Below are 25,076 nucleotides of genomic sequence, written 5' to 3'. Positions count from 1 at the left end.
ATAAAAACCCTGCCCACTGACCAATGAGCCCTCATGAAAAAACGTCTTGTCCGTTCTCAGAGGATCCCGTGGACATCGGAGCCCGACCCACTCTCTTTTTCGGATGACCACCTTTATGAAAGTTACCGGTTTTCCAGGGAGGGGTTGGTAGTACATGACACTTTCTACAGGTAGTTAAAGGGAATGAAGAACTCTCATTGCCGTAATAAGATCTTCAATGCCAACACTTCTGTTCCATGACAATAAGTTATTGTCCGTATTAAAATTGTGACAGGAATGAATGTAGGGCTCATGTGGGCTACATGTCTCACAAAAAAATGTAAACACGATAGGAATGAACAAATGAATCAATTCATCTAAGAAGTATGTTGCATGTTACAGTAAAAGTGCATGGTGAACAGTGCTATTTCAGGATGATAATGGCACAAAAAATATTTTTTTTGCACTACACCACTACACTTACGCATTTAGACAGTCAGCAATTTTCTGCCAGCACTCCTTCCGTGCTTTAGCAGCCGGGACAGTGCTGCTTTTAACGTTAATTACATGTTTCAGTTCGTCATACTTCTTCATGATCACCTCCTGCTCCTCCTGTGCGAAGTATGCGGTCCTTCTCTCTCTGGCCTGCTCTTACGCTCCAGACTGCTCCATGTTCACGATTGGTCAGATGCAGCGGGCTCTGCCTTATATGCGTGCACGCGCTCATTGCCAAGCTGGATCCACTGATGAGGTTGATAACCAGCGTCATAAAACCGTGTAGCGAGACCGCCGGCTACCGCGCTCAGTTCAGTGAGGTAGCTCCAAGGCTATCTCGCTAGGCTGAACTTGCTTCGTAGAACAGGGCCCTGGTCTTATAACTTAGTCAAGAGCTCACGATAGGGATCAGCAACTCGCAAAGTTCTTTGTAGGAACTGTGACTCAGAAAGATGTTACACATTCATACAGTTTGATTGAATGAGCTTCACACTCACCGGCCACTTATTAGGTACACCTTGCTAGTGCCGGTTTGGACCCCTTTTTACCTTCAGAGCTGCCTTAATCCTTTGTGGCACAGATTTGTCGGCTGCACATCCATGATGCCAATCTCCCACTCCACCACATCCCAAAGGTGCTCTATTAGATTGAGATCTGGGGACTGTGGAGGCCAGTTGAGTACAGGGAACTCATTGTCATGTTCAAGAAACCAGTCTGAGAGGATTCCAGCTTTATGACATGGAGTGTTATCCTGCTGGAAGTAGCCATCAGAAGATGGGTACACTGTGCTCATAAAGGGATGGACATGGTCAGCAACAATACTCAGGTAGGCTGTGGACTTTAAACCATGCTCAGTTGGTACTAAGGGGCCCAAAGTGAGCCAAGAAAATATCCCCCACACCATTACATCAGCAGCAGCAGCCTGCAACGTTGATACAAGGCAGGATGGATCCATGCTTTCATGTTGTCGACGCCAAATTCTGACCCCCTTCAGAGATGCTCTTCTGCAGACCTCGGTTGTAACCAGTAGTTCTTTGAGTTCCTGTTGCCTTTCTATCAGCTCCAACCAGTCTGTCCATTCTCCTCTGACCTCTGGCATCAACAAGGCATTTTGGCCCACAGAACTGCCGCTCACTGGATATTTTCTCTTTTTGGGACCATTCTCTGTAAACCCTAGAGATGGTTGTGGGTTAAAATCCCAGTAGATCAGCAGTTTCTGAAATACTCAGACCAGCCCGTCTGGCACCAACAACCATGCAACATTCAAAGTCCCTTAAATCACCTTTCTTCCCCATTCTGATGCTCGCTTTGAACTGCAGCAGATCATCTTGACCATGTCTACACGACCAAATGCATTGAGTTGCTGTCATGTGATTGGCTGATTAGAAATTTGCGTTAACGAGCAGTTGGACAGGTGTGCTCGGTAAAGTGGCCGGTGAGTGTATATACAAAAGAAAACGTCAGGGTTTTTTGTAGTTAGAAACTGCAAACATGAGGCTGGTGCCACTGTTACACAAGAATCTGAAAAGCAGCAAAATGTTTGATTCTCAGAGGATGTCAAAGTCAGGAAACATGTTCCTTAACCTGTTTTCTCTCTTCCTCTCTCTACTTCTTTCTCTCCTCTTACTAAGTTCTCTACTTCCCGAATCGTTTACAAGAACTGTTGTCAGACAGAGAGAGAGGGCATCTGACTTTAAAACAGAAAACAAACAAACTAATGCCAAAAAGGATACTGGGCCTTGTTATTCATTTTTTTTGTCTTTTAAAAGTAGACAAACAATGCATTAATTCTCTTTGTACAACTCTGGGGAACATTTTGAGTAAGACCCAAGAGCACTGTGTTCAAGTAAGAGTGTAGGCTTGTTCAGACCTGTGTCTAAACACACACACACACACACACACACACACACACACACACACACACACAAACACACACGCACTATACTGACCTGAAGCCGTGTGTTCATCTCAAGGAAGTAGAAGTTCTTCTTTGAGTCCACCAGGAACTCCACAGTGCCAGCAGAGGAGTACTGTACGGCCTTGGCCAGCTGAACGGCCTGATCACCCATGGCTTTACGCGTTGCTGGATCGAGGAAAGTACTGCAAGAATACACAACAATGACGCCTTAAAAAGCTCAAAGGTGTAAATATAAAAAAAAATGTCATGATTTTAACTTCTCTTTGCCACAGTGTATTGAATTGATGAGTGGGCCTGTGAGAATAAAGAGAAGTTTAAAGTTAGAACTACATTACGGTTACATTACAGTTACTACATTAGTTTCTTTTCAAAAATGCTTGTTTTGTCTGATGTTTTCTTTTTCTTTAATCAATTAAAAAAGGAAGGAAATGTCTGTAATAATTAATATTCTGTAATTGCTACTTCAATAAAAATATTTGAACGAAAAATGTTTGTTTTAAATTTGATGCTAGGGACATGAAACAGGTGGGACAGGGTCCAGTCTGCTTCACATTTTCTTTAAATGACACCCTATGAACGTTCGGAAACCAAGAAAACCAGTTTCTGGGTTTCAAAAGTGAAGTGTTGTCACATTCAGGTCCTAGCCCGGCTTTGCACAGTCCTAATAAATTCACTGACGCACAGGTGTTGCACTACATTTAATGCCCCCCCAGGTGCTGGTTTGGAGGTGGACCCTGTCCATTGGCAGGATCTTCAGATTTCTGCAGTCCACACAACGTCCTCTCGGGTCAAGAACTACACAGTTGCGTGCCACAGGTTGACGGTACTTTTCCCCAGGAGAGCTGCGAGGCCTCTCCCAACACAAGATGCCAGTTGTGCTGATTGCCTCAGCCTCACATCCTTTTGACCCCCTGGACCAGGCAGAGCCAAGGTGTTTGTCAGCAAAGACAACTTCACTCTTCAGCACTACAGAAAAGCTACATGGTACGCAGTAACCGGGCTGTACCTGCTTACTTTCACCCCTGCTTGTCTATGAGTCTTTAGGGTCTGAGGTAAGTCCCAGGGCTCACCTTGTGACCAAGTGTTGGTTCAACAACTACGAAGACAACTTAATGTGAGATGTTTTGCTTTACTGCCAAACTTCATGCAACAACGGTCCCCTCATACCAGTGCACCACCAATTGGACAAAACTAGAAGAGCACAGAGCACTTAAAACCAAGTGCCTAATTTCTCCCTAGGGCTGTGTTAAGATCACACACTGGGTGTGGTTGAGGTGCTCATGTCATAATTGGAAGGTTTGGGGTTTGATTCCATGTCTTGTTTCGATATGCTGGAGTGTCCTTGGACAAGACCCTTAAGCTCAAAGCTGTCCCAGCTCCTTATACAGCCACCTCTGACATCAGTGTGTAAATGAGACATTCAAAGTGAAGCACTCTGAGCAGTCAGAGGACTAGAGAAAATGCTATGGAGGTCATACGTTTACATCACTTCCCCTCCAGGACACCTCTCTGAGTAGTGCAGAGAGAGTGGAAAAGAAATCTACCAAAGAACCAAGGTCCTCATGTAGAGTTCTGTGAATTTCTAACAGAAACTTTGCGTATGTTGAAATTCAGGAAATGTCGTATGCACAAAAATATTCAGATGCAATTCAGACAGGAGACATTTTTTGAACCAGGCTGTAAATAGGTTAATTTGTGCTTCGAAAACTGCTTTTTGTTGGCTTGGTGTGTGTATGTGACTTCTGAAACTTCCAAAGCCAGCCTCAAAGCGAACACTCAGGAAACAGCAGATTTTAGCACTTCCATGTTGTCTCATATTCTTAAGAGCGGAGGTTGCCGCTCGGGCACCGCACATTTCCACGGTCATTTCACTTTTGATACATCTGAACATATGCACTCTTTGTACATGAGGCCCCAGGGGTCCAGGAACATCAACATGAGGCCAGAAATTGTAAGCTGACATTTTTATGCAGAGGAGACCGGGTATGGTTGTAACGCTCTTTGCTTCAGCACCTCCAACTCACTGAATTTTTGAGTCAGAGTTCTCAAACTGTAAAGCAAAGTACCCATATTAGTTTACTACAAATGGCACCAATTCAAACCTCTGCAAGAGTATCACAGAGCTCACCAGGTGATGTCTAACACATGGTGGTCCTTTTTTACAACCTACCTCACTACCGGGGTGGGTTGTAACAGGTAGACAAAAAAGCAAAAACAAAGGCCACAAAGAAAGGTTTATTAAAACAGAACAATCCAAACAATGTCTCTCCCTGTGACTGATCAAAACTCACTTTCTGTTTGACTCAAGAGCTTATCCTTAACAGTATGTATGCTCAAACGTTGACGTGAACCCAGCTACTGTCCTCGTCGCACCATTGCATCTTCTCAGAGGGCTTCGTCTCCCATGAAGCCAAGTTTGCATCGGAATCACTGGAACCACCAGCAGCTGGAAGCCGTCATCAGCAGCTTCATAGGGTCAATCACAATAAGAGACGCTCAAGAGTGTCGATGGGTACCATCCACTCATAAAGAGTGATTCTACGTTGGTAAAATCGGTGCAGAAATTTCCGTTTACCTCCTGGTCATTGAAACAGAAATATTTTTGAGGGTTTTTTTTTTCCTTTCTTTTTTATTTTTTGAAATTGCTACATACTAATCTTGATTTTGACTACATTTTGAATACTCAAAGAACACCTAAATTATTGCTTGAGCTCTATGAAGTAATTTAAAGGTGCATTAGAGCAGTAGATAAGCAGTAGATTAACCTTGGCACTGAGGGGTGCAGACGTGCCTCTGCTTGCTCCTGCTGCTTACTGCTTTGCTTTGCTTTTAAATCATTCTACTTTTACTACAAGTCTTGGATATGATTTCATTCTCTTTCGTTTAAGTGAACCAAGACTTTTTTAATCATTTTATGTTTTTTAACGACTCTGACAAGCCTGCGACTACAACCTTCTCAACATGCTGGAAGCGAAGTCTCCCTGTGAAAGCTGTCGGATATATCAACAGGAAATCTATGCACTTAAAGAAAGGATTTTTGCCCTGGAAACTGAAAAAGGACCTCATGAAATGCTCTCAGTGGAACCCAGTGGTAAGAAGTCCACTTCCAAAGGAAAGGGTGAAAAAACAACTACCTTCAATTTAAGGCTAAATGATACCGTGTCTTTTCCAAGACTCTGCAAAGACATGTATGATGGACTTGGTGCTAAGCCAAAGCAAAGTCAAAATTTTGGTATCCATGGAAGATATGCAACGTCACCCGGAATAAAGTTAACAAACAGATTTTTACCACTGTCAGAGCCAAATGTGATGGACTACAACAAACAGAGAGCAAACGGCAAAATTCCTGTGCATAACGGTAACCATGAAGCCAGTACAAAGCAGCAGACGGACAGAAAAACTGTGCCACAAGTCAAGGTCAAAGATACCCTTGTGCTTGGAGACGGAGCCATATCTGATATAAGCATAAACAGAGTGATTACTTGCAGCTATCCCAGTGCCACTGTCTCTGACATCACTTCTACCCAAGGTACTGGCAAAACACCAAGGGGTGAAATAGCTGATTGTTCACGCGGGTGCAGTGGACATCAGGAAGGATCAGTCTGAAATCTTAAAAAAATACTTTGATAAGCTATTCGAGAGTCTTGATAAACTGGCAATACCAACGTTTATCAGTGGACCTCTCCCGAATATTGACAAGAGGATAAACAAATTCAGCCGGCTGCTTTAATTAAACACAGAGTCTGAATCCAGAGGACTGCATTTCACTGGAAACTTAAACCTTTTCTGGCAGAGAGACGATCTGTTTAAAGGAGAAGGCCCACACCTGAAGAGGTGGAGTGAGTCGACTGACGGATAATCTCCTCCACGCTCTGCGGCATCATAAAAGGCCAGGACCAGGCCCGGTGCTCCCAGAAAAGGACAGGAGTGAGAAAAGAGCTCCTGGCTTGCCACCCAAGGACCCAGCAAAAGACTCAGCCACAGCAGACTCAAAGATTTAGCTCTTTCCAAAGAGCAAAAGCACCCAATTATTCTCCTGAAGGACAGTCACATCACCATTTTGTCTTATTACCATAAGCAGTTCTGCTACCAAGTCAGAAATCAAAAATTGATGGAGCTCAGATCAAATGGATTTTGGGTAATTTGGGGAGGTAAAACAGTTCCAAATTTTTTACACGTGTGTATGCATTGATTCTGGCAGAGGGGGCCAGCGGAAGAGCAAAAAATGTCTGATCTCCCTGTTAAACGCTGTGAAGCTTCAGTCCCCGTTGAATTCTGTGGAATGGACCGTTTTGGTCAATTTGTTGTCAAAAATGGTCGCAAAGAAACCAAACCTCTCTTCTCGAGGAGTACATGTTGAAATGTTCAATGATTTGTCCTCAGGCACATTCATTAATGCTTTAAGATGTTTCATTTGTCTCAGAGGAGCAGTGTCCCAACTGCATTGTGATCAAGGAACAAACTTTATTGGAGCAAACAATGAATTTCAAGAGGGACTGAAGCAACCTGATGTTGATGCAACTGATGCTTTTCAGGCAGAAAAACATCATTCGAGCCTCCAACTCAAAACCATTTAACATTAATGAAGTCAAAGATTGCATTAGCACCCCCTGGCAACTTTGTCAGGGAAGACATGTAACAAAATGCAACATGCAACAAAAAGCTGGTGTTGAGTGCAGATGGATAGATGGATGGATAGATGGATAGATGGATAGATGGATAGATGGATAGATGGATAGATGGATAGATGGATAGATAGATAGATAGATAGATAGATAGATAGATAGATAAAAACTTTATTGTCTGTCACAAGTGACAGAAATTCCTCCTTGGCAGGCTCTTCCACACATTTAAAAGGGACATTTATAGTATTTAGCACAACAGTTTTGGAGCTGATGGAGGAAGAGGTACCTTCTGAACATTTCATTGAAGCAGAAGTGGCTTGTTTCTAGGCCCAATTTGAAAGTGAATGAATTGCTACAATCAAAGAGGATGTACTCCCAAGAAATGAGTGGAATTTGGGGAGGGTGGTTGAAGCTGCAGCAGGTTGTGACGGTTTAGTGCACCAGGTCAAAGGGCAGGTTGGTGATCGGAAACCTGCATCAAAAAGGGAGCAGCATTCCAAACCACCAGTGATTCAGCAGCCTAGTCAAAAGATTGTGCTGCTTCTAGAAAATCACCAACATTGTCCTGTGCCAAACATGGCAAATCCAAATAACTCATAACAGACATCACATCAATTGCTGATTCAGCTTTATTTTTTGTGGTGAATGGTTCATTGTGCAAGTAGAATTCAGACGATTTGTCGGGAGTATAAGTGGCCATTGGCACTTTTTTCAACCTTTCACACTCTGTGGATGGGTGACACGCCCCCCGAACTTGAATAAAAGCCGAATGTGTTGTCACAAACCAATTTTATTGTTTAAAGTCAGGAGTTCATTGTCCTATAAGTGTGTGTGTGTGTGTGTGTGTGTGTGTGTGTGTGTGTGTGTGTGTTTGTGGGGGGGGGGGTTTGGCTAGTTTAATTGTATTGTAATAATTGTATTTTTTTTGTTTGTATTTTGTTTATCAACAAGTAGTGTTAACAAAGAAAAAAAAAAGAGTCCTGTCTTAGCCAAGTTCGCACCCTTAGCAAAGCAAACGGAGGTCAAAGTATAAGTCTTTTGCACATTTATACCTGTGCTTTGACACCATTTGTATGATATTTTTGACCCTGTAGTAATACATTAAACTGTTTTTATATTTATTCTAAATATTTAAAATGTTTATTTTAGTTAATTAATTTAATTTTAATGAGAATTAAGATTGAGCACCAGTCAGACTCCTCGCGTTGTTATTTGATGCCAAGGGCAGCTACAGTTGTAACACTTTTTAAAGATGTGTTACAACCCACCCCACCCCTGTCAGCCAGTGTTAAGCTATCTCTATTAGCACAGTGGATTGAAATTAGCATGGGAAAAATGCATCACATTTAGCCTGAGAAACTACAATTGAATCTGATATAAGTCAAATGGTTTTATCTAGAATAGTACAAGTACTAAACAAAATATAGTCTTTGTCAAAAGTTTACTTTCTTACCTAAAAATTATTTTTTTCTCTGTAGAATCTGCATGCACCTGTTTCCAGCCCTGAAAATCACCATGTGTGATCAGATTGGAAGTGGGTAAATATTGAAATGATCATATGACTATCTTCTCCCTGATTGGTGGAATTGGTGGTGTTACAACTCTCCTCTTTTTGAAACCATTCCCAGTCTCCTCTAGCTGATTTCAACACCAGGAAAATACACAATGCAAAGCCTGAAAGTGTACGAAAGCCTCTATGTGATTCAATTTACAATATAATGACCCAAGTGAAGATTCGTATTTCTATTTGTACTTTTAGTACTTTACATGGACTGTAGAATTAGTAGACATATAGTCTCCCTGATGGTATTAAAGTAGAGATAATATCAAATACTTTATACAGCACAACTACAGCTGTTCGTGCTGGAGTTCCCCCTCATTTGGAAAACTACAACTTAAGTGTATGGCCTTCATCTCTTTCCTACTGCCTTCTGCTGATCTTGCAGAGTTGTGCAATATGTTTTATTGCTCCGCCATATGTCACTGCACAGGTTTACAAAATCCTCACAGGCCACAGAGAAAACATGGACAACAATGTGTCACAGGAACCATTTAGTTCCTTAAAAAGATGTTTCTGGAAGTAAAAGTTCCTGATACGTCAGGTTAAAAAGCACCGACTGCCTCAAGTCTGAACTTCAGTCTTGCTTAAGTAACTGTCATGTACATTTTGTTCTTTAAAATAAATCAACATTAGATCCTCTTTTTCCTACCTTGGGGCTTCTTCAACCACCTTCTGGTTCCTCCTCTGGATGGAACACTCCCTCTCATTCAGCCACAAAGCATTGCCATGTTTATCAGCCAGCACCTGTGAAACACATCAAAGAGTGTCTGCCCTTCTGTGGTGATGGAGAGGACTGAGGATTTTATCTTTTGTTTAATCAACACACACATCCTTTCTTTGCTTATGTAACATTTTTTAAATGGTGTCGCTCCTGTTGTCTACCTGTATTTCTATATGCCTGGGGTTGTCAATGTACTTCTCGATGAGCAGCCGGTCATCTCCAAAACTGGAAGCTGCCTCCTGAGAGGAAAACCGGAAACCTTCCCTGAAAGAAGTGCAAATGTGACTGGGAGCAGACACACACTTGCTCAGACCTGTGTACCTCTCTCTCAAATCAATATACAGTTATGTATCTTCAGTCTAAAAATTTCCTTTGGCCATATCAGCAGCTTTTTATCTTTTTATTTTCTCCTCTGCCTCTAAAGGATCCGAGCCATCAATGAGTGTGTCCATGACTCATAAGTTGGGGCTTGGTTGTTAAATGTTACACAGGGTATTGAATTCATTAACCGTGAAGAGGAGATTTTTGTCCTAGTTTTTCTGTTTTCATGCTCTTCAGAGACATATTCAGAGGAATGAACAACGGTGGCACTAAATCAATAAACCAGCAACCTTATCCATGCCAGGCAGAGGTCTCCAAGAGGGGGTCGGTGGGCCCTAGGGGGTCTGTGAAGGTACTGCAGGGGGTCTGGGACATTTCTGGTTGATTAAGGCAATTTTTTTTGTATTTTCAAATAATTATCCCCTAGTATTTCAAATTCTTCTAACGTCTTTGAACTTGCATCATGGACACAGAGGCCAAAGATGTTATCTTTCAGTCAGAAATTAACACATTCAGCAGCACAGAAGCTCTCTGTAACTGCACACAGGTTCACTCAGCATTCACTTCTAGTTCCTAAAGGCAGAGGAAGACCCGCCTCTATCACTGCTCGGCCAATCACATGGCAGCATGTTTCATACTGGCTCTGTCAGGTTCCCCAGAATAGCTTAACACTGAAAGTACACGAACAAGGTACATTCAGACAAAGTACTAGCCCTGGTTTAATATAACACACACACACACACACACACACACACACACACACACACACACACACACACACACACACAAGGGGGTCCCTGCTCTCTCTCTCCATCAGTTAGGTCTAATGAATGTTGAAGACCCATGGTATAAGGAATAAAGCTTATTGCTTTTCAGGTGAGTAGCCATGTAAAGGGTTGAATAATGTCTAATGAGCAGGTTTTCCTAGCAGAGGAGTACGTCCAATGGATACTTAGATGAAAACCGCTGAGTTCACACTGAGGAGGGAGAAAAAGGACAACAATACCTTGTCTCCTCATCATTCCAAGCAATCCTCATTCCTTTCCCTCCTCCTCCTGCAGATGCTTTGATCATCACTGGGTAGCCTGGCAATACCAAAGTAAGGCAAAAACACAAATTGAAAAGTGTTTTTGTGTGACGTATGACATAATTCTCCCCCAAAGAGTCCTCAATGTTCTAGACTTGATGCACCTTTTCCAAATCAGCTTGGCAAAAAAAAGCCTTAAACTGCAGGAAGCCATCAGATTTGTTCTATACATTTCTATATGATAAGGCCTTTTCTGTAAATACAGCATATATTATTTAACACTGCTTGCATTAATAAACAACCAAAAAAGCATGAATTAACCCCTTGATTCCAGAGCTCAAGAGCTGTTATTTCATTCTGTTTGGTCTTTACTCATTTCCTCACTCCTTTCTCTTAGAGGATTTTTACCACCATCAATCATCATTTTTTAAAACATGTATTACATAAATATAAAGTGTAATATTTATAGAGCCTCTTCCATTTAAATTGTTAAAGAAAGGGAAAACAAAAACAAGCAACTAAAATCATGAAATAGCCAACTTCATGACAGACACAAAAAGGCATGACTCAGTTACTTCTCTTCTTAAAATAGAAAGGCAAGGGTTTAGTGGATGAATATATGACTCACCAATTTCTTGTGCTATCTTCACAGCGTCCTCAGCAGTCTGAAACAGAAAATTCAAGATTATTGCTGACCAGTGGCGGACTGGGACTGAAAAACAGCCCGGGACTTTGACTCAGCCCAGCCCACAACGACGGGACACATTAGTAGACCTGCACCCAGGCGCCCAGCCCAGCCCAGTGGTTCCCATCCTTTTAAAAAAAATTTTTTTTTGCTGTGCATCCCCATTGGTACCTGCATTTTTACAATCTTACTGAAAATTGAAGGAAAAGTGTCTGTTATTCTCATTCAAAATATGATACGAAAAACATTTTTAGCATATTTTTTTTGTCTGCACAGAAACTTTTTCTCTGCCAGGATTACTTTAATTGTGTGACCATATTACTGAGAAACTAAGGAATTTGTCACTTTTTGTAATAACTGACAGAGGAATTAGCCAGTATTTTAGAAGTGTATATTAGACTTATTATATTACGTCAGTGATTCTGTAACTCTCAAAAAACTAATCCAATTGCCACTCCTCCTACCCATCACTATCAATTACTAGAAAAGCAATTTCTGAAGAAATTGCACTGTGAATGCAGAATGCTGAAGATGATCAACTGAAGATGTCTGTCTGAAAATGTTTGAATGAAGTCTCGAAAAGTTTGCGCTGAACTGCTGAATGCAGGATTCAGAATGGACTTATCATGAACTTTTAGATGAAAGGGAATGAATGGATGGCTGGGTGGATGAATTCAGGACTTGAATTGTTGAATGAATTAATAAATCTTTAAATTACTGAAGATGTGTCTGAAATTAGTTGAATGAATCATAGAAAAGCTTACGCTGAACTGCTGAATACAGAATGCAGAAGGAGCCTGTCATAAACTCTTGTTTGAAAGGAAATGAATGGATGAATCAAAGGAATAATAGAAGTAATTTAAGAGTTTAATTGGCAAAATTTATTCAAAAATTAAAGATCAAATCAAAATTAAAAATATCTATGAAAATAATGAACAGAATCAGTTCCAGGTCAACCTTGGGGAGAGAAAATTAACGACTAGACTATTTCAAAACTCCCACTGCCATACCTCAACGACTCCATCAAATCCGGGGATTGTGTTGACTTTTGCAGCTTTAGCAATCAGCTTGCTCTCGATTTTATCTCCCATTGCCTGGATAGCATGGGTGTCTGGTCCAATGAATGTCACACCATCCGCTGCCTGGTAAAAACAATCAATCCATGATCCATGATCCATGAGAAAGAGCATGTCAATCAATCAATTAATCAGTCCTTATTTATACAGCGTTAGTTGAAATAAATAGAATATCAAAACACTTAATGTATGATTAAAAAAATGTCCCAATAAGATGCTTTCGGGTACACGGAGTCATGAATTATGTAACCGAAGGAATGCAAATAAAGTCCTTAACAGTTTTTAACATAAAAACAAAAGAAAAGTACAAAGAGGACTTTGAGACGAATAACGGGAAAGGTTTCAGTGTGGTCACAAGCACGCCAGAGATGGAGAGAATTAAGAAAGCGCAGGACCAAATCAGCAATATTAAGTAGTTTGTAGTGAAAATAAAAAGAATACAAATGTTCTACTTTGAGTGAGGAAATAAGGAGAAGTCACATGAAGCCTGTAGGCACTCTGTCTGCTATGCATTTAGTCTGTTAGATTAAAAAACAATGTATAGACCTGATTTATGAGAGAGGTAACTCTAAAACACTTCTGCTGTGATCTGGCGCTGGGTGTGTGTGTGTGTGTGTGTGTGTGTGTGTGTGTGTGTGTTAGAATTTCACTTAACTGGTCCAAAATAAAAAATTGCATTGTATTGCCCAGTGACTGTGCTTTGAAAGTAATATATTTCTTCTGTGTCAGTCTGTGTCAACATTAAACAGCTTCCCACAACATATCTGAGCTGAGCTTTTTGAACCTTGACTGCAATAAAAACTAAAAACAGAGAGAGACTGGGAGCTGTCAATGAGGTAAGTGTGCATCTAAAGCGGTTTGACTGAGTATAATTAATTAAGATATTTTCATCATTAGGATACAGAACGACAGGTTATCATAGTTTTGGTTGGTGGTGTTCCGTGGGGTTTTTCCAGTGTAAAAATAATGCCGTGGATCAAAAAAGGTTGAATGACACTGCCATAGAGAACACTCTGGAGGTCCCAAAACAAATGATACCCATAAAGCTGTGGGTCACACAGAGCGACTTACTTCAACAAGTCTCCATCACATTCTAATGACAACTATGTAATTAACCCTGCTCCTACCTGAAGGCTTAACTTAACCACCCTTTTAAAGGTAAATGAAAAATCTGCTGTTTTAGGGCTGAACAATTGTGGAAAATAATCATTAATCTAATCGATTTATTGGACCGATATTGCAATTGCGATTTAGCAAATGATTTTTTTGGGTGGGACAATTATCTTCTGCATTCATAATGCAGGAATTCATGGTCTTCGATCACAGGATATTGTTTTACTCACTGTCCCCAGGGTCAGGACTGAATTTGGCAAAAAATCTCTCTGCCTGTCTGATGTATGATGTTTTTGAATCCTGGAGGTATTTGTCATATTTACGTGATGTGTTGGGTGTATAATGTGTATTTGTGTTGGTGGTAAAAATGCAACTGTGCTGCTGCTGTCTCAGCCAGGAAACTGTTGGAAACAAGATTTTTAATCCCAACGAGTCTTTCTCCAGGTTAAATTAAAAAATAAATGAAACTGGCCGGTTGTAAAATCCCACTGCCCATCCGCAAAGAACTTCTCACAAAACAGCAATGAGCAGTAACAGCTGTACACAAACTGTACATTGATGGCCAGCTGTTCCGAGATCCCGAACTGACCCCGTGGTTATTTTGAGTTTCACACTCCTGCTTAATGAATAAATTAAATGCACACCCTCACCAGTCTCACCCACACGCGTCAAACTTTCTTTTCTCTGAATGACGTGTTTAAAGAATTCAACCGGAGGTTATGTGCATCTGATCTCAACCCAAGTGAGGGCGAAATTAACCATCTGCTTAACCAAGTTAATCTCCTGCAGCTCAGAAAAGATCAAGCAAATAGTTTAGATAGGCTCATATCCCCAGAAGAAAGTTACCAAGCCATCAGTAAAATGCCAAATAATAAATCTCCAGGCCCTGATGGTTTCCCGGCTGAATTTTACAAGCATTTTTGGGAAACTTTATCACCACTCTTTATTCGAATGATCCAAAAATTCACAACCTCTGCCATTATTCCCTCAACTATGAATACAGCAATGATAACTGTACTTTTAAAACCTGATAAAGATCTGACTACCCCAGCCAGCTACCGCTCTCTATCACTTATTAACACAGATATTAAAATTTTTAGTAAAGTACTTGCATTTAGACTTGAAAGTGTTATCCCCGCCCTTATCCATCCCGACCAAACTGGCTTTATCAAAGAACAATCATCGGACAACACCAGAAAACGATTTAACCTGATGCAAATATCACAACAAAAAGGCACAGAAAGTATAATATTGTCGTTAGATGCTGAGAAAGCCTTTGACAAAGTCAACTGGACATTCCTCTTCTCAACATTAAAAAAGTTTGGGCTTGTTGAGACATTTTTAGGATGGGTTAAAGTGCTTTACACCTCTCCAATGGCCACTGTCTCCACCAATGGGCTGATCTCAAAAAATTTCCCTCTATATAATGGTACTAGGCAGGGCTGCCCCCTCTCTCCCTCTCTTTTTGCACTATTCATCGAACCATTAGCAGCCTCAATCAGAGAAAACAGAAATATGAGAGGAATGCAAACACCAACAACAGAACATCAAATAATTCTTTATGCCAATGACATGTTAGTTCTTTTAGAGGACCCACAATCCACCCTTTCTGAATACTCCAATATAATTTCATCTTTTTCAAAAGTTTCTGGTTACTCTGTGAACTGGACTAAATGTATAATCTCACCAAACAAATTTGAAAAGAAAAAAACAGAAGTACTTGCATCTAATCACCAACTCAGAGTTGGTAATATTAAATACCTGGGTATTAATATCTCTCCCAAACTATTTCTGTTTGTTAAATCTAAATTTCTCGCCTATTCTACAAACAGTGGAACAGGACCTCCACCGCTGGTCTAAGCTACCTTTATCATTACTAGACAGAATATCAACAATGAAAATGTCAATATTGCCAAAAATTAATTACTTACTAACAATGATACCAATCACACCAAAAAGTTCTTGGTTCAAATCGATTAACTCCACAGTAACCAAATTTTATTGGAAAAATAAAACACCAAGAATAAAACTCTCCACTTTAAAGAGAGCCGAATCCCAAGGTGGACTTGGATCTCCCGATTTCCAGCTTTACCACCTATCGAGTCAGCTGAAGTACCTGACACAATGGCACAACAAAAGTGATTCCTCCTGTGATTATGGACACAGAACAAGCACTCTGTGGTGACCTACAGTTAGCAGATCTTGCATTTATCACACAAAATATAAAACAACACCAGTGCTTCAAAAGTATAACAATATCAACAACCTTTAAGGCCTGGTGGAAAGCTGTTCAAATCACAAAGTCTCACTCAATCGTCCCATCACTCTGCTCCCCAATCTGGAACAACCCTGATTTCTCTTTTAAAAAGAAAACACTTCACTTTCCCAGCTGGAAGAAAAAAGAAATCACACATCTTCAACAAATTACAGAGGGGAAAAATCTCCTCAGTCTCACCTCTCTCGCCAAGAAATTCAGCATCACTCCAATTTTTTTAGAATACATGCAGCTGCAATCGATGGTCACCCCAATTTTCAATAATATCATCAACTTGCAGCATGACTCAATCTCAGCTGGTAAAATATTAAATATAACAAGTGAAAAAAAAAAGGTATGTCAAAAATATATGCTATCTTAAATCAGGCCGACCCCTCTGTGTCATTCCAATAAAAACATGAGCAAAAACCTACCGCTACTACAATATAAAATCATGCATAGGACACACTACACCAAGGCAAAACTACATAAAACGGGACTACCTGAAACAGACAAATGCATTAACTGCACACTAGATACGGCAGACACATATTTTCACGCTCTCTGGACCTGCACACCGGTCCAAAGGTTGTTATTACACTAAAAACGATGTCGGACTGCAATATCCAGCTGTGCCCAACTGCCTGTATCCTTAGTGACATAACTCAAATGATTAGACATAATAAAAACTCCACTGTCCTCTCAACATCCTTAATTTTGGCACAAAAAAAAGCTATCCTCTTAAACTGGAAATCAAAACAAGATCTTACAATCAAGTTATGGGAAAATTTATTAATAGACCAAATTTCAATGGAGAAAAACTCAGCTGCAGCTAATAATACACTAGAGTCCTTTGAATCTAGATGGCAACCCTTTCTTACCAAAATAAAAAACCCAAATAAATGATTTCTGGGAACCACACACCTCTAAGTCCACCAAGTACCCCCTTAGACTTGTATTCTTTGAGAAAAATTGAGAATCAGAAAATCAAGCTCAGATTTCGCCTAAGCTAAATCTTAGAGTTTCCCTCTCCATGTCTGTTTCCTACGACTTCTACCCACAACTAAAAGCCCAAATACTTTAACCTCATCCCACATTATCTATTTATTTATCTAACTTTTTTCTGGTTGTCAATACCCTACACACTCACACACCAACTCACACATGCACGGTACATAAACTAGTATTGCCCCTTTGCTCTGTTTTTTTTTTTCTTTTTCTTTTTGAAATAGTTCACCTTCCGGGGACTTTGAGAAGATAAGTATACTCTGGTAATGGTAGTTGAGGCATCTTTCCATCTAGGCACCCAGACCTGACCCACTACCCTACTGGTGTGGCGACCTCCTCATGGATTACTAGGGTGTTCTGTGGCTTGCCTCCTGGGCCCTGGAGTTGCTGGATCTGTGCATGGTCGACGGGACCTCTGGATGGCGCTGGCCACTTCCCTGGCGGTACCCTGGCTGCCCCTGTGCTCTGGGGTAGGGGTCTCCCCCGCAGTGCCTCTCCCTTCCTACTGTCCACCCTGGGGCCCCCTTTGGTCACTTGGGCGGTGCCCTCTGGTGCATATCCTAGCCCAGCTCTTCTGAGGGACAAGGCTTAAGCCTGACCGGACCGTCATGTGCCCACATCCAGCCTGACTGACCTTGCTGCAACCGAGCCTCGGGCTCCCTCCCCCTGGGGAGCGGCCTGGTCCCAGGGAATTTGGCTCCCGGGGGGATGGGGACCCCTGGCCTGCTGTGGGGGGCGGGGGTTGGCTGGGAACGGTACGTAGGGGTGGTCTGGGGGCCAGGGGGACGGCCTCCTCCCTGGATCACCTGGGGTTGTCCTTGTTGCCCCTGGGGTGGTGAGTTGGCTCCTCATGGGGGCCCCGGGGCTGTCTCTGGGTCCAGTGGCTTTGGGGTGCCTGCATGGTGAGTCTTGGGTGCCCTGGTGTCTCAGGGGATGCCCTTTGCAGTGGTTACCCCAGGTACGGGCAGCCACTTGGGTATTCGGTGATCACCTCACATGCATGTCTAGAGATGCTCAAGCTCCTGTCGAGACTTACTCTAGAAGTGATGTGTTCTGTCAGAACATGCCGAGTTCAACATTCTCACAATTTTTTTATATCCTGTGATGCATGACCCCCCCACTCTCATTCAATCCTTGTGAACTGCTACTATCAAAACCTCACAACTGTGTACCTGGTTTCTTACAGCCCTTATTTCCTATATGGTCTTAGACAAACACAGCACTTGAACAGCCTCCAATTAATATCTACACCTGTCTGCCTCCCCTCCTCCCGTCTGTCTCGTTTCGTGCTTTCTGTCACAATTTCCCTTCATTTTACACTGAGGTAACACAGCCCTACCCTTCAGCCCACATCGGGGGTTTAATATAGTTTGATTTGATGGAGTAGCATGAAGGGAGGGTCAGTGAAGGTCACTGGCAGTGAATCACTCTTAACTTAATTGTACTGAAATATTTGTCACTAAAAAGATAAAAAATGCATTGATCTTTTCAACGCTGTCATCAGTCACAGTGAACAGCTAGAAAGACAATGCAGACAAGGGGAAGAAAATAAGAAGAAAAAAAAACAAACTGAATAAATAATTCACTAAACACAACCAATAAATCATTATATTATATGACTAACACAACGGAGGATACTGTCAACTAACAAAAAAATTATTTCCAGCACTTTTTAATGAAAGAGAACAAGGAACCCTGGGAAATTTAACTGACCTCCAGTTGTCAGTAACAATTAAAAAACCATAAAGACTAGTGAACAAGAGGTAAATCTCTGCCAGCCACGATCATTCTGCTGGATCATCACTCTGTATGGATCTCTGAAGCTCAGTGTTTTACCAGAAAAAACAGCATATTGACTTTTGCTAATTTTAAGGAAGAACGAGTAGAAGTGACTATACTCCCTCCAGGTCTGTGTACATGAAACTTTTTTTTAAACTGCAGTCTGTGATTTGAAAATTGTATTCTATTGTATTACAATGTCAGTTTTGATTTGATTAATTGTTCAGCCCTACCTCATTTTCAAACACCAGAATTGTTAAGTTTTATTCTAGTTCTTCAGAGAAAAACAACTATTCAAGGTTTGAGAAAATAGATTCTTTTAGAAAGTTAAGTGAAATAAATTCAGGATGAATCTCATATGTGCACTCTAGTTTAACTTTTAAGTATACAATAACCTGTTTGAGGAAAAGTTTTTATTAAAATTACTGAGGTCTTCAGCATTTTCCTTTCTTTTTTAACTTGTAAATGGTGTTTGAAACTGAAAGAAATGACAGAGAGCATCAACAGTTTTTAAACGCTTTGGATTCAATTGTATTTAAGTGTGTATGTAGACAAAAAGTGACTGTGTACCTGGTTAACATGGTATGGGATGAGATTTAACTTTATTGTCATTACTCATTAACATATACAAGTACAAGTACAAGTAATCAATTAAGGAGGTTCAGCATCTCACCATAAGTTCAAAAAGCAGAAGTGCAAGAACATGAATATGTGCAGATGCGTGGGGGGGTCAGCAGGGAGCAGAGTCTGGAAGGGAGACAGAGTTCAGAGTTTGGAGGGCAGATAGTTATACTCACCAGTCGCTTTGCAAACTCTTTATTCTCAGAGAGGAACCCATAGCCAGGATGAACCTTCACAAAGAACAATGTTTTAAAGGACTGTACCTGGTTAAAAGACTTAAAATTCAAACTTTTCTTCAGGTTTGATTTTGCTAGTGGCTTGATAAGTGGATAACAACAGAAGTCTGATACGACTGTGTAAAATGTGCACTGTTTAGAGGTGTTGTGCCTCTGGATCAAAATCTTTCTTGCACACAACACATTATATTTTTGTTACAAAATGTCACATATTGAATTCACCACTGAAAAGCACAGAATAAAAACAACCATATTCATGCTTACTGCTTGTGCTCCTGTTACTCTGATGGCCTCCATGATGGCATCCATGTTCAGGTAGCTCTTATTTGTGGGGGCTGGGCCAACACATAGTGCTTCATCAGCCATCTTTACATGAACCTTGACAAACACAAACACAAGAAAGCCATAACTGAAGCATATTTCTCTGCAGCAGTCAGATATAGACCTGATTAAACACACATAGAACAATAAAACCAGACAATTAGACTCACCTGTACGGAAAAGTGAAAGGTTTGACAAGGTTTAACAAAACAAAAAAGCAAAATCACACAACAATATTTTTATCTAAATCTTAGATTAGCTAAGGAATGCCCAAATGTCTGAAATATAATGTAATATTTTGTTATATGTGGACAACACACATCTTTATTGGCAGGTGCAGCTGAGAAGTCAATGTCAACTTTTATAACTGCATTTCAGTGGTTGCACGGGCATGTTATGACCTTTACACACTGAGTATCTGAGGTTTCTGCAGTTTCAGTTACTCAATGAACACCTCTAGAACAAAAAGGTAGACAGGATGAAGCCTTCACTTTCAAAAGACGAGAATTTATATTCCAAGTGTTCAGCACTATTTTTAACTCAAGACAATCAAAGCTGGTGGTGACTCACAGCACTAGAGTCTACATCGCTGTGAACAGCCACAGTCCTGATGCCCATCTTCTTACACGTCTTTATCACCTGTTCAAAAAAACATGCACGCAGGTGCAGGCGTGAACGCGCGCGCACACACACACACACACACACACACACACACACACATATATATATATATATATAGCATTAGCACTTTTTATTGAAGATAAAAAAATAAAATGTGAATTAAATTGGGAGGGGACAATTACTATTTGATTAGCTTACATAATAAGAAGCCTTGGTAAAACAATTGCTTTACAGTTTGTGGCACATTGATATTGAAAGCTTCATTCAGTGGTGTTTTTATTTTAGTACTTAAAATTCAGTGCAGAGGCCAATGGGCTGTCTAACAGCAGGTGCAACGTGCTGAAAATGTCTGAACAAAGCAGACATTTAAATTATAGAAAATATATATATTTAATGTCTCAAAATTAGCGTTGCAGCCGCTATAGGTAAGTTACCTTAAACAACCCTGTTTTAACCTTTGTGACATGAGACTGAGCTCTTGAGTGTATTCAGCAGTGATGTTCATAAATCTCATTGTGTTTGCAGCAAAGATCTGAATGTAAGCCAGTTATACCCTGCAGGCGATCTCTCCTCTGTTGGCGATGAGGATCTTATCAAAGGTCTGTGAAAGGAAAAGGGCAAATTTCATTAGTTGATCACTGACAAAGCAAAGGTTTCTGTTAGTTTTTCTTTACCAATATGTCAGTAATAACAGGAGAAACAAACAATTTCTCCACTTAGCTCACTTTAAAGTTTCAGCACTTCTGAAATCTTACTCTATATTTTAAGGTAGAGCCTGCAGGATTTTCCTTAAAAATAAAATGTCAACTTTTACAGGAATAATCCTGCTTAATCGTCTCCTATGGCCCTCTATGCATGTGTGTCAGTGTCTGTGTGTGCCTCAACCTCCTCCACTGCCTCTATGTTGATGTTTTGGTTGTGTCAGCACGTTTCTAGGTGGAAGGTTCACGTGGTTTCCTCAGCAAATCACAAGTGGCTTTGTGTGCTGATGATGTAAGTGGAAAAAGTTAATCAGAGCAGCTAGGATAGTGGATATAGAAAGAAAAGCACAACCAAAGTGAAACAGTTTCATTTCAATAAAACACCAAACAGATAAAGCTTTTTCCTCAACAAGGATGAAGCGTGGCTCAACTTTCTCTTGCTTTCAGGAACTTGGAGAGTAGCACTGGATGCACAAGTTAGCTTTCTGCTAACCTGGTGTGTGTCAAATACCCGTGATTAGCTTGTGCTAACATGCCAAGTCAGGTGCATGGCTCTTGACTCTCTCCTACGTAGAGACATGATTCTAACAGTGGTTGCTGGGCTAGTGACTGTGTTCATGTAGTCATGGCCGGAGGCTATGGGTGTAAGCAGCTGCTAGCACTGATCGAAGGCCAAGCAGCCTAGTTTGAATGTTCTATCCACTCACAAGTAACCAAAATTCACGCAAACCCTGCCCTTTACAGTTTTAAAGACTGAACTTGTCTTGCTTTAGAATGATCATTTCTAGACTTTCTATCACCATCAAGTCCTTGGTTTAGCAAAAAAAGAACAGAACTGCATTACCTTTTCTGTAGGAGTGTGAACAGCAGAATACTGGGCATGGCTGATTGCTGCACAGCATCTGGACAGGAATGAGACATTCTACAAGGGACAGATAGACATATATATTTACACATACACATACACATATACACACACACATACACATACACATATACACACACACATACACACACACACACACACACACACATATATATACATATATATATATATATATATATATATATATATATATATATATATATATATATATATATATATATATATATATATATATATATATATATATATATATATATATATATATATATATATATATAAGATTAGGCCACTTAGTAATAGTAATTGATTGACCATAACATAGAGGCTTCATTTCCTTAGAAAATGTTCATCTTTAGTGGAAACCTGTCTCACACTTGGTGTCAGATTTCTCCGTATCATATCTAAATAAGCTAGCTTAAATTTCAACAAAATTTCTTCTCCATATGACTCTATTCTATTACAGAATCTGTCATTGTTTTGTTCATCAATTGTCTTATAAAATTCAAAAATTTAAGAAACTATCTGTAAGTAAAAAATCACAATCAACCATTTACTTAGAGTTACTGTGTTTGTCTTTTATAAAGTCACAAGTGTGTGTAAGTGCAATTCACTTTAAATACCTTGTGGAGGGTTAAGTCTAATAAATCTATTTCTGAGTGATCCTTAGTAACCCGTTCACTGGAACAATCACTCAAAAGACTGGTATATTCAAATACAAAGCTTTCCATCCTGAAACTTTCCCAGCTGGTAAAACGTGCATGCTGGTCTAGACATCACTGGCATCACAACGAAAGAAGAAAGTATGGATGGGTACCTTTTGCATTTGGAATGATACAGTACCAATGCCCAGTACCTGGCAATCGGTATCAGAACTCAACGGTACCAATTTTTGGTACTTTGTGTGTTTATGTGGTAACAAAAAATTTGTTCAACAATAAAATCTCAAAGTTTTTCAATTTGACAAATGTATTCTTCAATATAGAAACTTGCAATGTTGTGTTCATCCAGCATGAAAAATCGCCTTCTCTTCCACTCTCTCACAGTCACAAGGATGTGTTAAGGTACCTAAACATGATGCCTTTTGATTTTACGTGAATTGTTACTCGGTACTACAGACACAATTTGTGGATTACATTGGGCTTGGGTGTGCAGACATAATTTCAGCTTGATTTCTGTAAGCTAGGGAGGTTTTTCTTGCATACTTAGGTCACGGTCACACTGGCCATCTGTACCGTAATGTGCCCAAGCATGCTTCAACTGTTCAGGGGTCAGGCACAGTACACCTCTCTGCCATTCTCTAAGGTACAGAGATGATATGATAAGAAAACTCTATTGGACTAAATAACTTAACATTTGTCATCACCTAGCACAACATTCTGGTGAGAAGAGTTCACATGTCACACACACAGCTGCAACACAGGTCAGGTCACCTGAATCCACTGCATGTCCTGCAATTGAAGGTATAATATACGAACTTCTCTGTATGGTGTATTGTCTGACAATCATAGATCACTGTTTCTCCTCATAGGTTTAAACATCTTTAGAGAATTTTTTCATACACCCTGTGGAAGTGCAGAATGTACACAGTATGTGTCTACTACTGTGAACAAGGTCACAGATGTAAGAATACTGTTCCACTGCTGCATTGATACTAAAAATGTTTGTGTAATTTTAGTTGGACTCCTGCTGCTTGATGAGGGGTAGAGATTCAGCATTTCAAGGCAGAGCCATTAAATGAGTTCCATTTAAATGTTGGATAACAATCAGTCCAGAAGGTGGCAGACATGCACCAGAGATCACTGTGTCCCGATAGTAAACTGCTGCTAGTCGTAAGTTTTGATGTGTGCTTGGATATCGGTGTGCTTTTATGCTGTACTTTATTGCTATCTAAAAAACATTAAAGAACCCCACATTATTGCATTTAGTAGTTTGTAAGATGTTGGTGACTACCACTTATATCTGACAGCTCTCTGAAAAAAGTATTGTTGCATTTCCACTTGATTTTTTCCCTCTATTCCTCTAACATAAGAAATGACACAAACCATTTACACACTTAATTTCAAGGTTTTTGCGTTAGTTTCTTTGATTTGTTCTGTACAATGGTCACTTTTTCTCACCGTCTGACCTGCAGTAGTATCGTGTTATCTTCTATCTAAATCATGTTGTCACCTTTCTACCTATGGTCCTGATCTCAGTCAGGGGATACACTTACAGCTTTTCCATCCATGAATGAACAGAATAAATTGATATCAGATTATTCTAAAAGCTCGCTCAGCATGTATAGTTTCCTCACCTTCGCGGTGTTCAGCAGTCTGCTTCTTGATGGAGAGAGAAGCCAGGGCGCAGCCATGTTGATCCCTGCCGACGGTCAACTACTATACCACCTGACGTGATGACGTACCCCGTCTTCATCTTCTCCTCCAGATTTGATTGGAGGTTGGCAAGCCAGCGCGAGCCTGGATGCGCGTTTAGTGACGTTTCACTTTTAAGGGACCAGAGTGGTTGCTCGAGAGGCGTCGACTGGCTCAGGCTCGGTTTTTTTAGTTCCTAGCTTTACTCAGATCATTCATAAAAAATGTGAAATACAAGAACTCAGGCTGTTTTCTATGAGGGGCCGACAGGGACATTATTCAGGATTACTATTCACACACACACACACACACACACACACACACACACACACACATATGAAACTAAACATATTCACACATTATAGTAAAAATCTCACACGCTTACAACTGAAATGCTCTCACACACACTACTGAAATGTTGTGCTCTCATACACACTGGTGAAACACTCTCACTCACTCACTATTCACACACACACACACACACACACACACACACACACACACACACATATGAAACTAAACATATTCACACATTATAGTAAAAATCTCACACGCTTACAACTGAAATGCTCTCACACACACTACTGAAATGTTGTGCTCTCATACACACTGGTGAAACACTCTCACTCACACTACTGAAACGCTCTCATACACACTAATGAAATGCTCTTATACATAATACTAAAATGTTACGCTCTCGTACACAGTACTGAAACGCTCTCATACACACTACTGAAACGCGTGTATGAGAGCGTTTCAGTAGTGTGTATGAGAGTG

The 25,076-nt window shown here is 40.5% G+C and overlaps 1 protein-coding gene across 2 annotated transcripts in view; it reads right to left on the bottom strand.

Annotated features, from left to right (window-relative positions):
• pcca (propionyl-CoA carboxylase subunit alpha) overlaps positions 1-24,370 on the bottom strand; it is a 39,270-nt gene extending 14,900 nt beyond the window's left edge. Inside the window, exons 1-12 of one of the 2 annotated variants that reach the window (XM_074676024.1) lie at positions 24,242-24,370; positions 21,907-21,984; positions 20,915-20,962; positions 20,311-20,379; positions 19,684-19,797; positions 19,360-19,413; positions 12,343-12,474; positions 11,276-11,312; positions 10,627-10,705; positions 9,461-9,563; positions 9,228-9,322; positions 2,424-2,574 (exon numbers count right to left, since the gene is read on the bottom strand). In XM_074676024.1, the coding sequence (XP_074532125.1) occupies positions 2,424-2,574; positions 9,228-9,322; positions 9,461-9,563; positions 10,627-10,705; positions 11,276-11,312; positions 12,343-12,474; positions 19,360-19,413; positions 19,684-19,797; positions 20,311-20,379; positions 20,915-20,962; positions 21,907-21,984; positions 24,242-24,298 (1,017 nt within the window). In that variant the 5' untranslated portion in view covers positions 24,299-24,370. The remainder of the gene's footprint in view (positions 1-2,423; positions 2,575-9,227; positions 9,323-9,460; positions 9,564-10,626; positions 10,706-11,275; positions 11,313-12,342; positions 12,475-19,359; positions 19,414-19,683; positions 19,798-20,310; positions 20,380-20,914; positions 20,963-21,906; positions 21,985-24,241) is intronic. The other variant, XM_074676025.1, reaches the window with a different exon arrangement.
• Positions 24,371-25,076: the final 706 nt, after the last annotated feature.

Source organism: Halichoeres trimaculatus, unplaced genomic scaffold (assembly GCF_033239565.1).
Source record: "Halichoeres trimaculatus isolate MK-OKI-2021-1 unplaced genomic scaffold, fHalTri1.1 fHalTri1_scaffold_8, whole genome shotgun sequence".
Taxonomy (NCBI): domain Eukaryota; kingdom Metazoa; phylum Chordata; class Actinopteri; order Labriformes; family Labridae; genus Halichoeres; species Halichoeres trimaculatus.
Note: the sequence above shows the minus strand (reverse complement) of the source record. Positions and strands in the feature narration are given on the sequence as shown.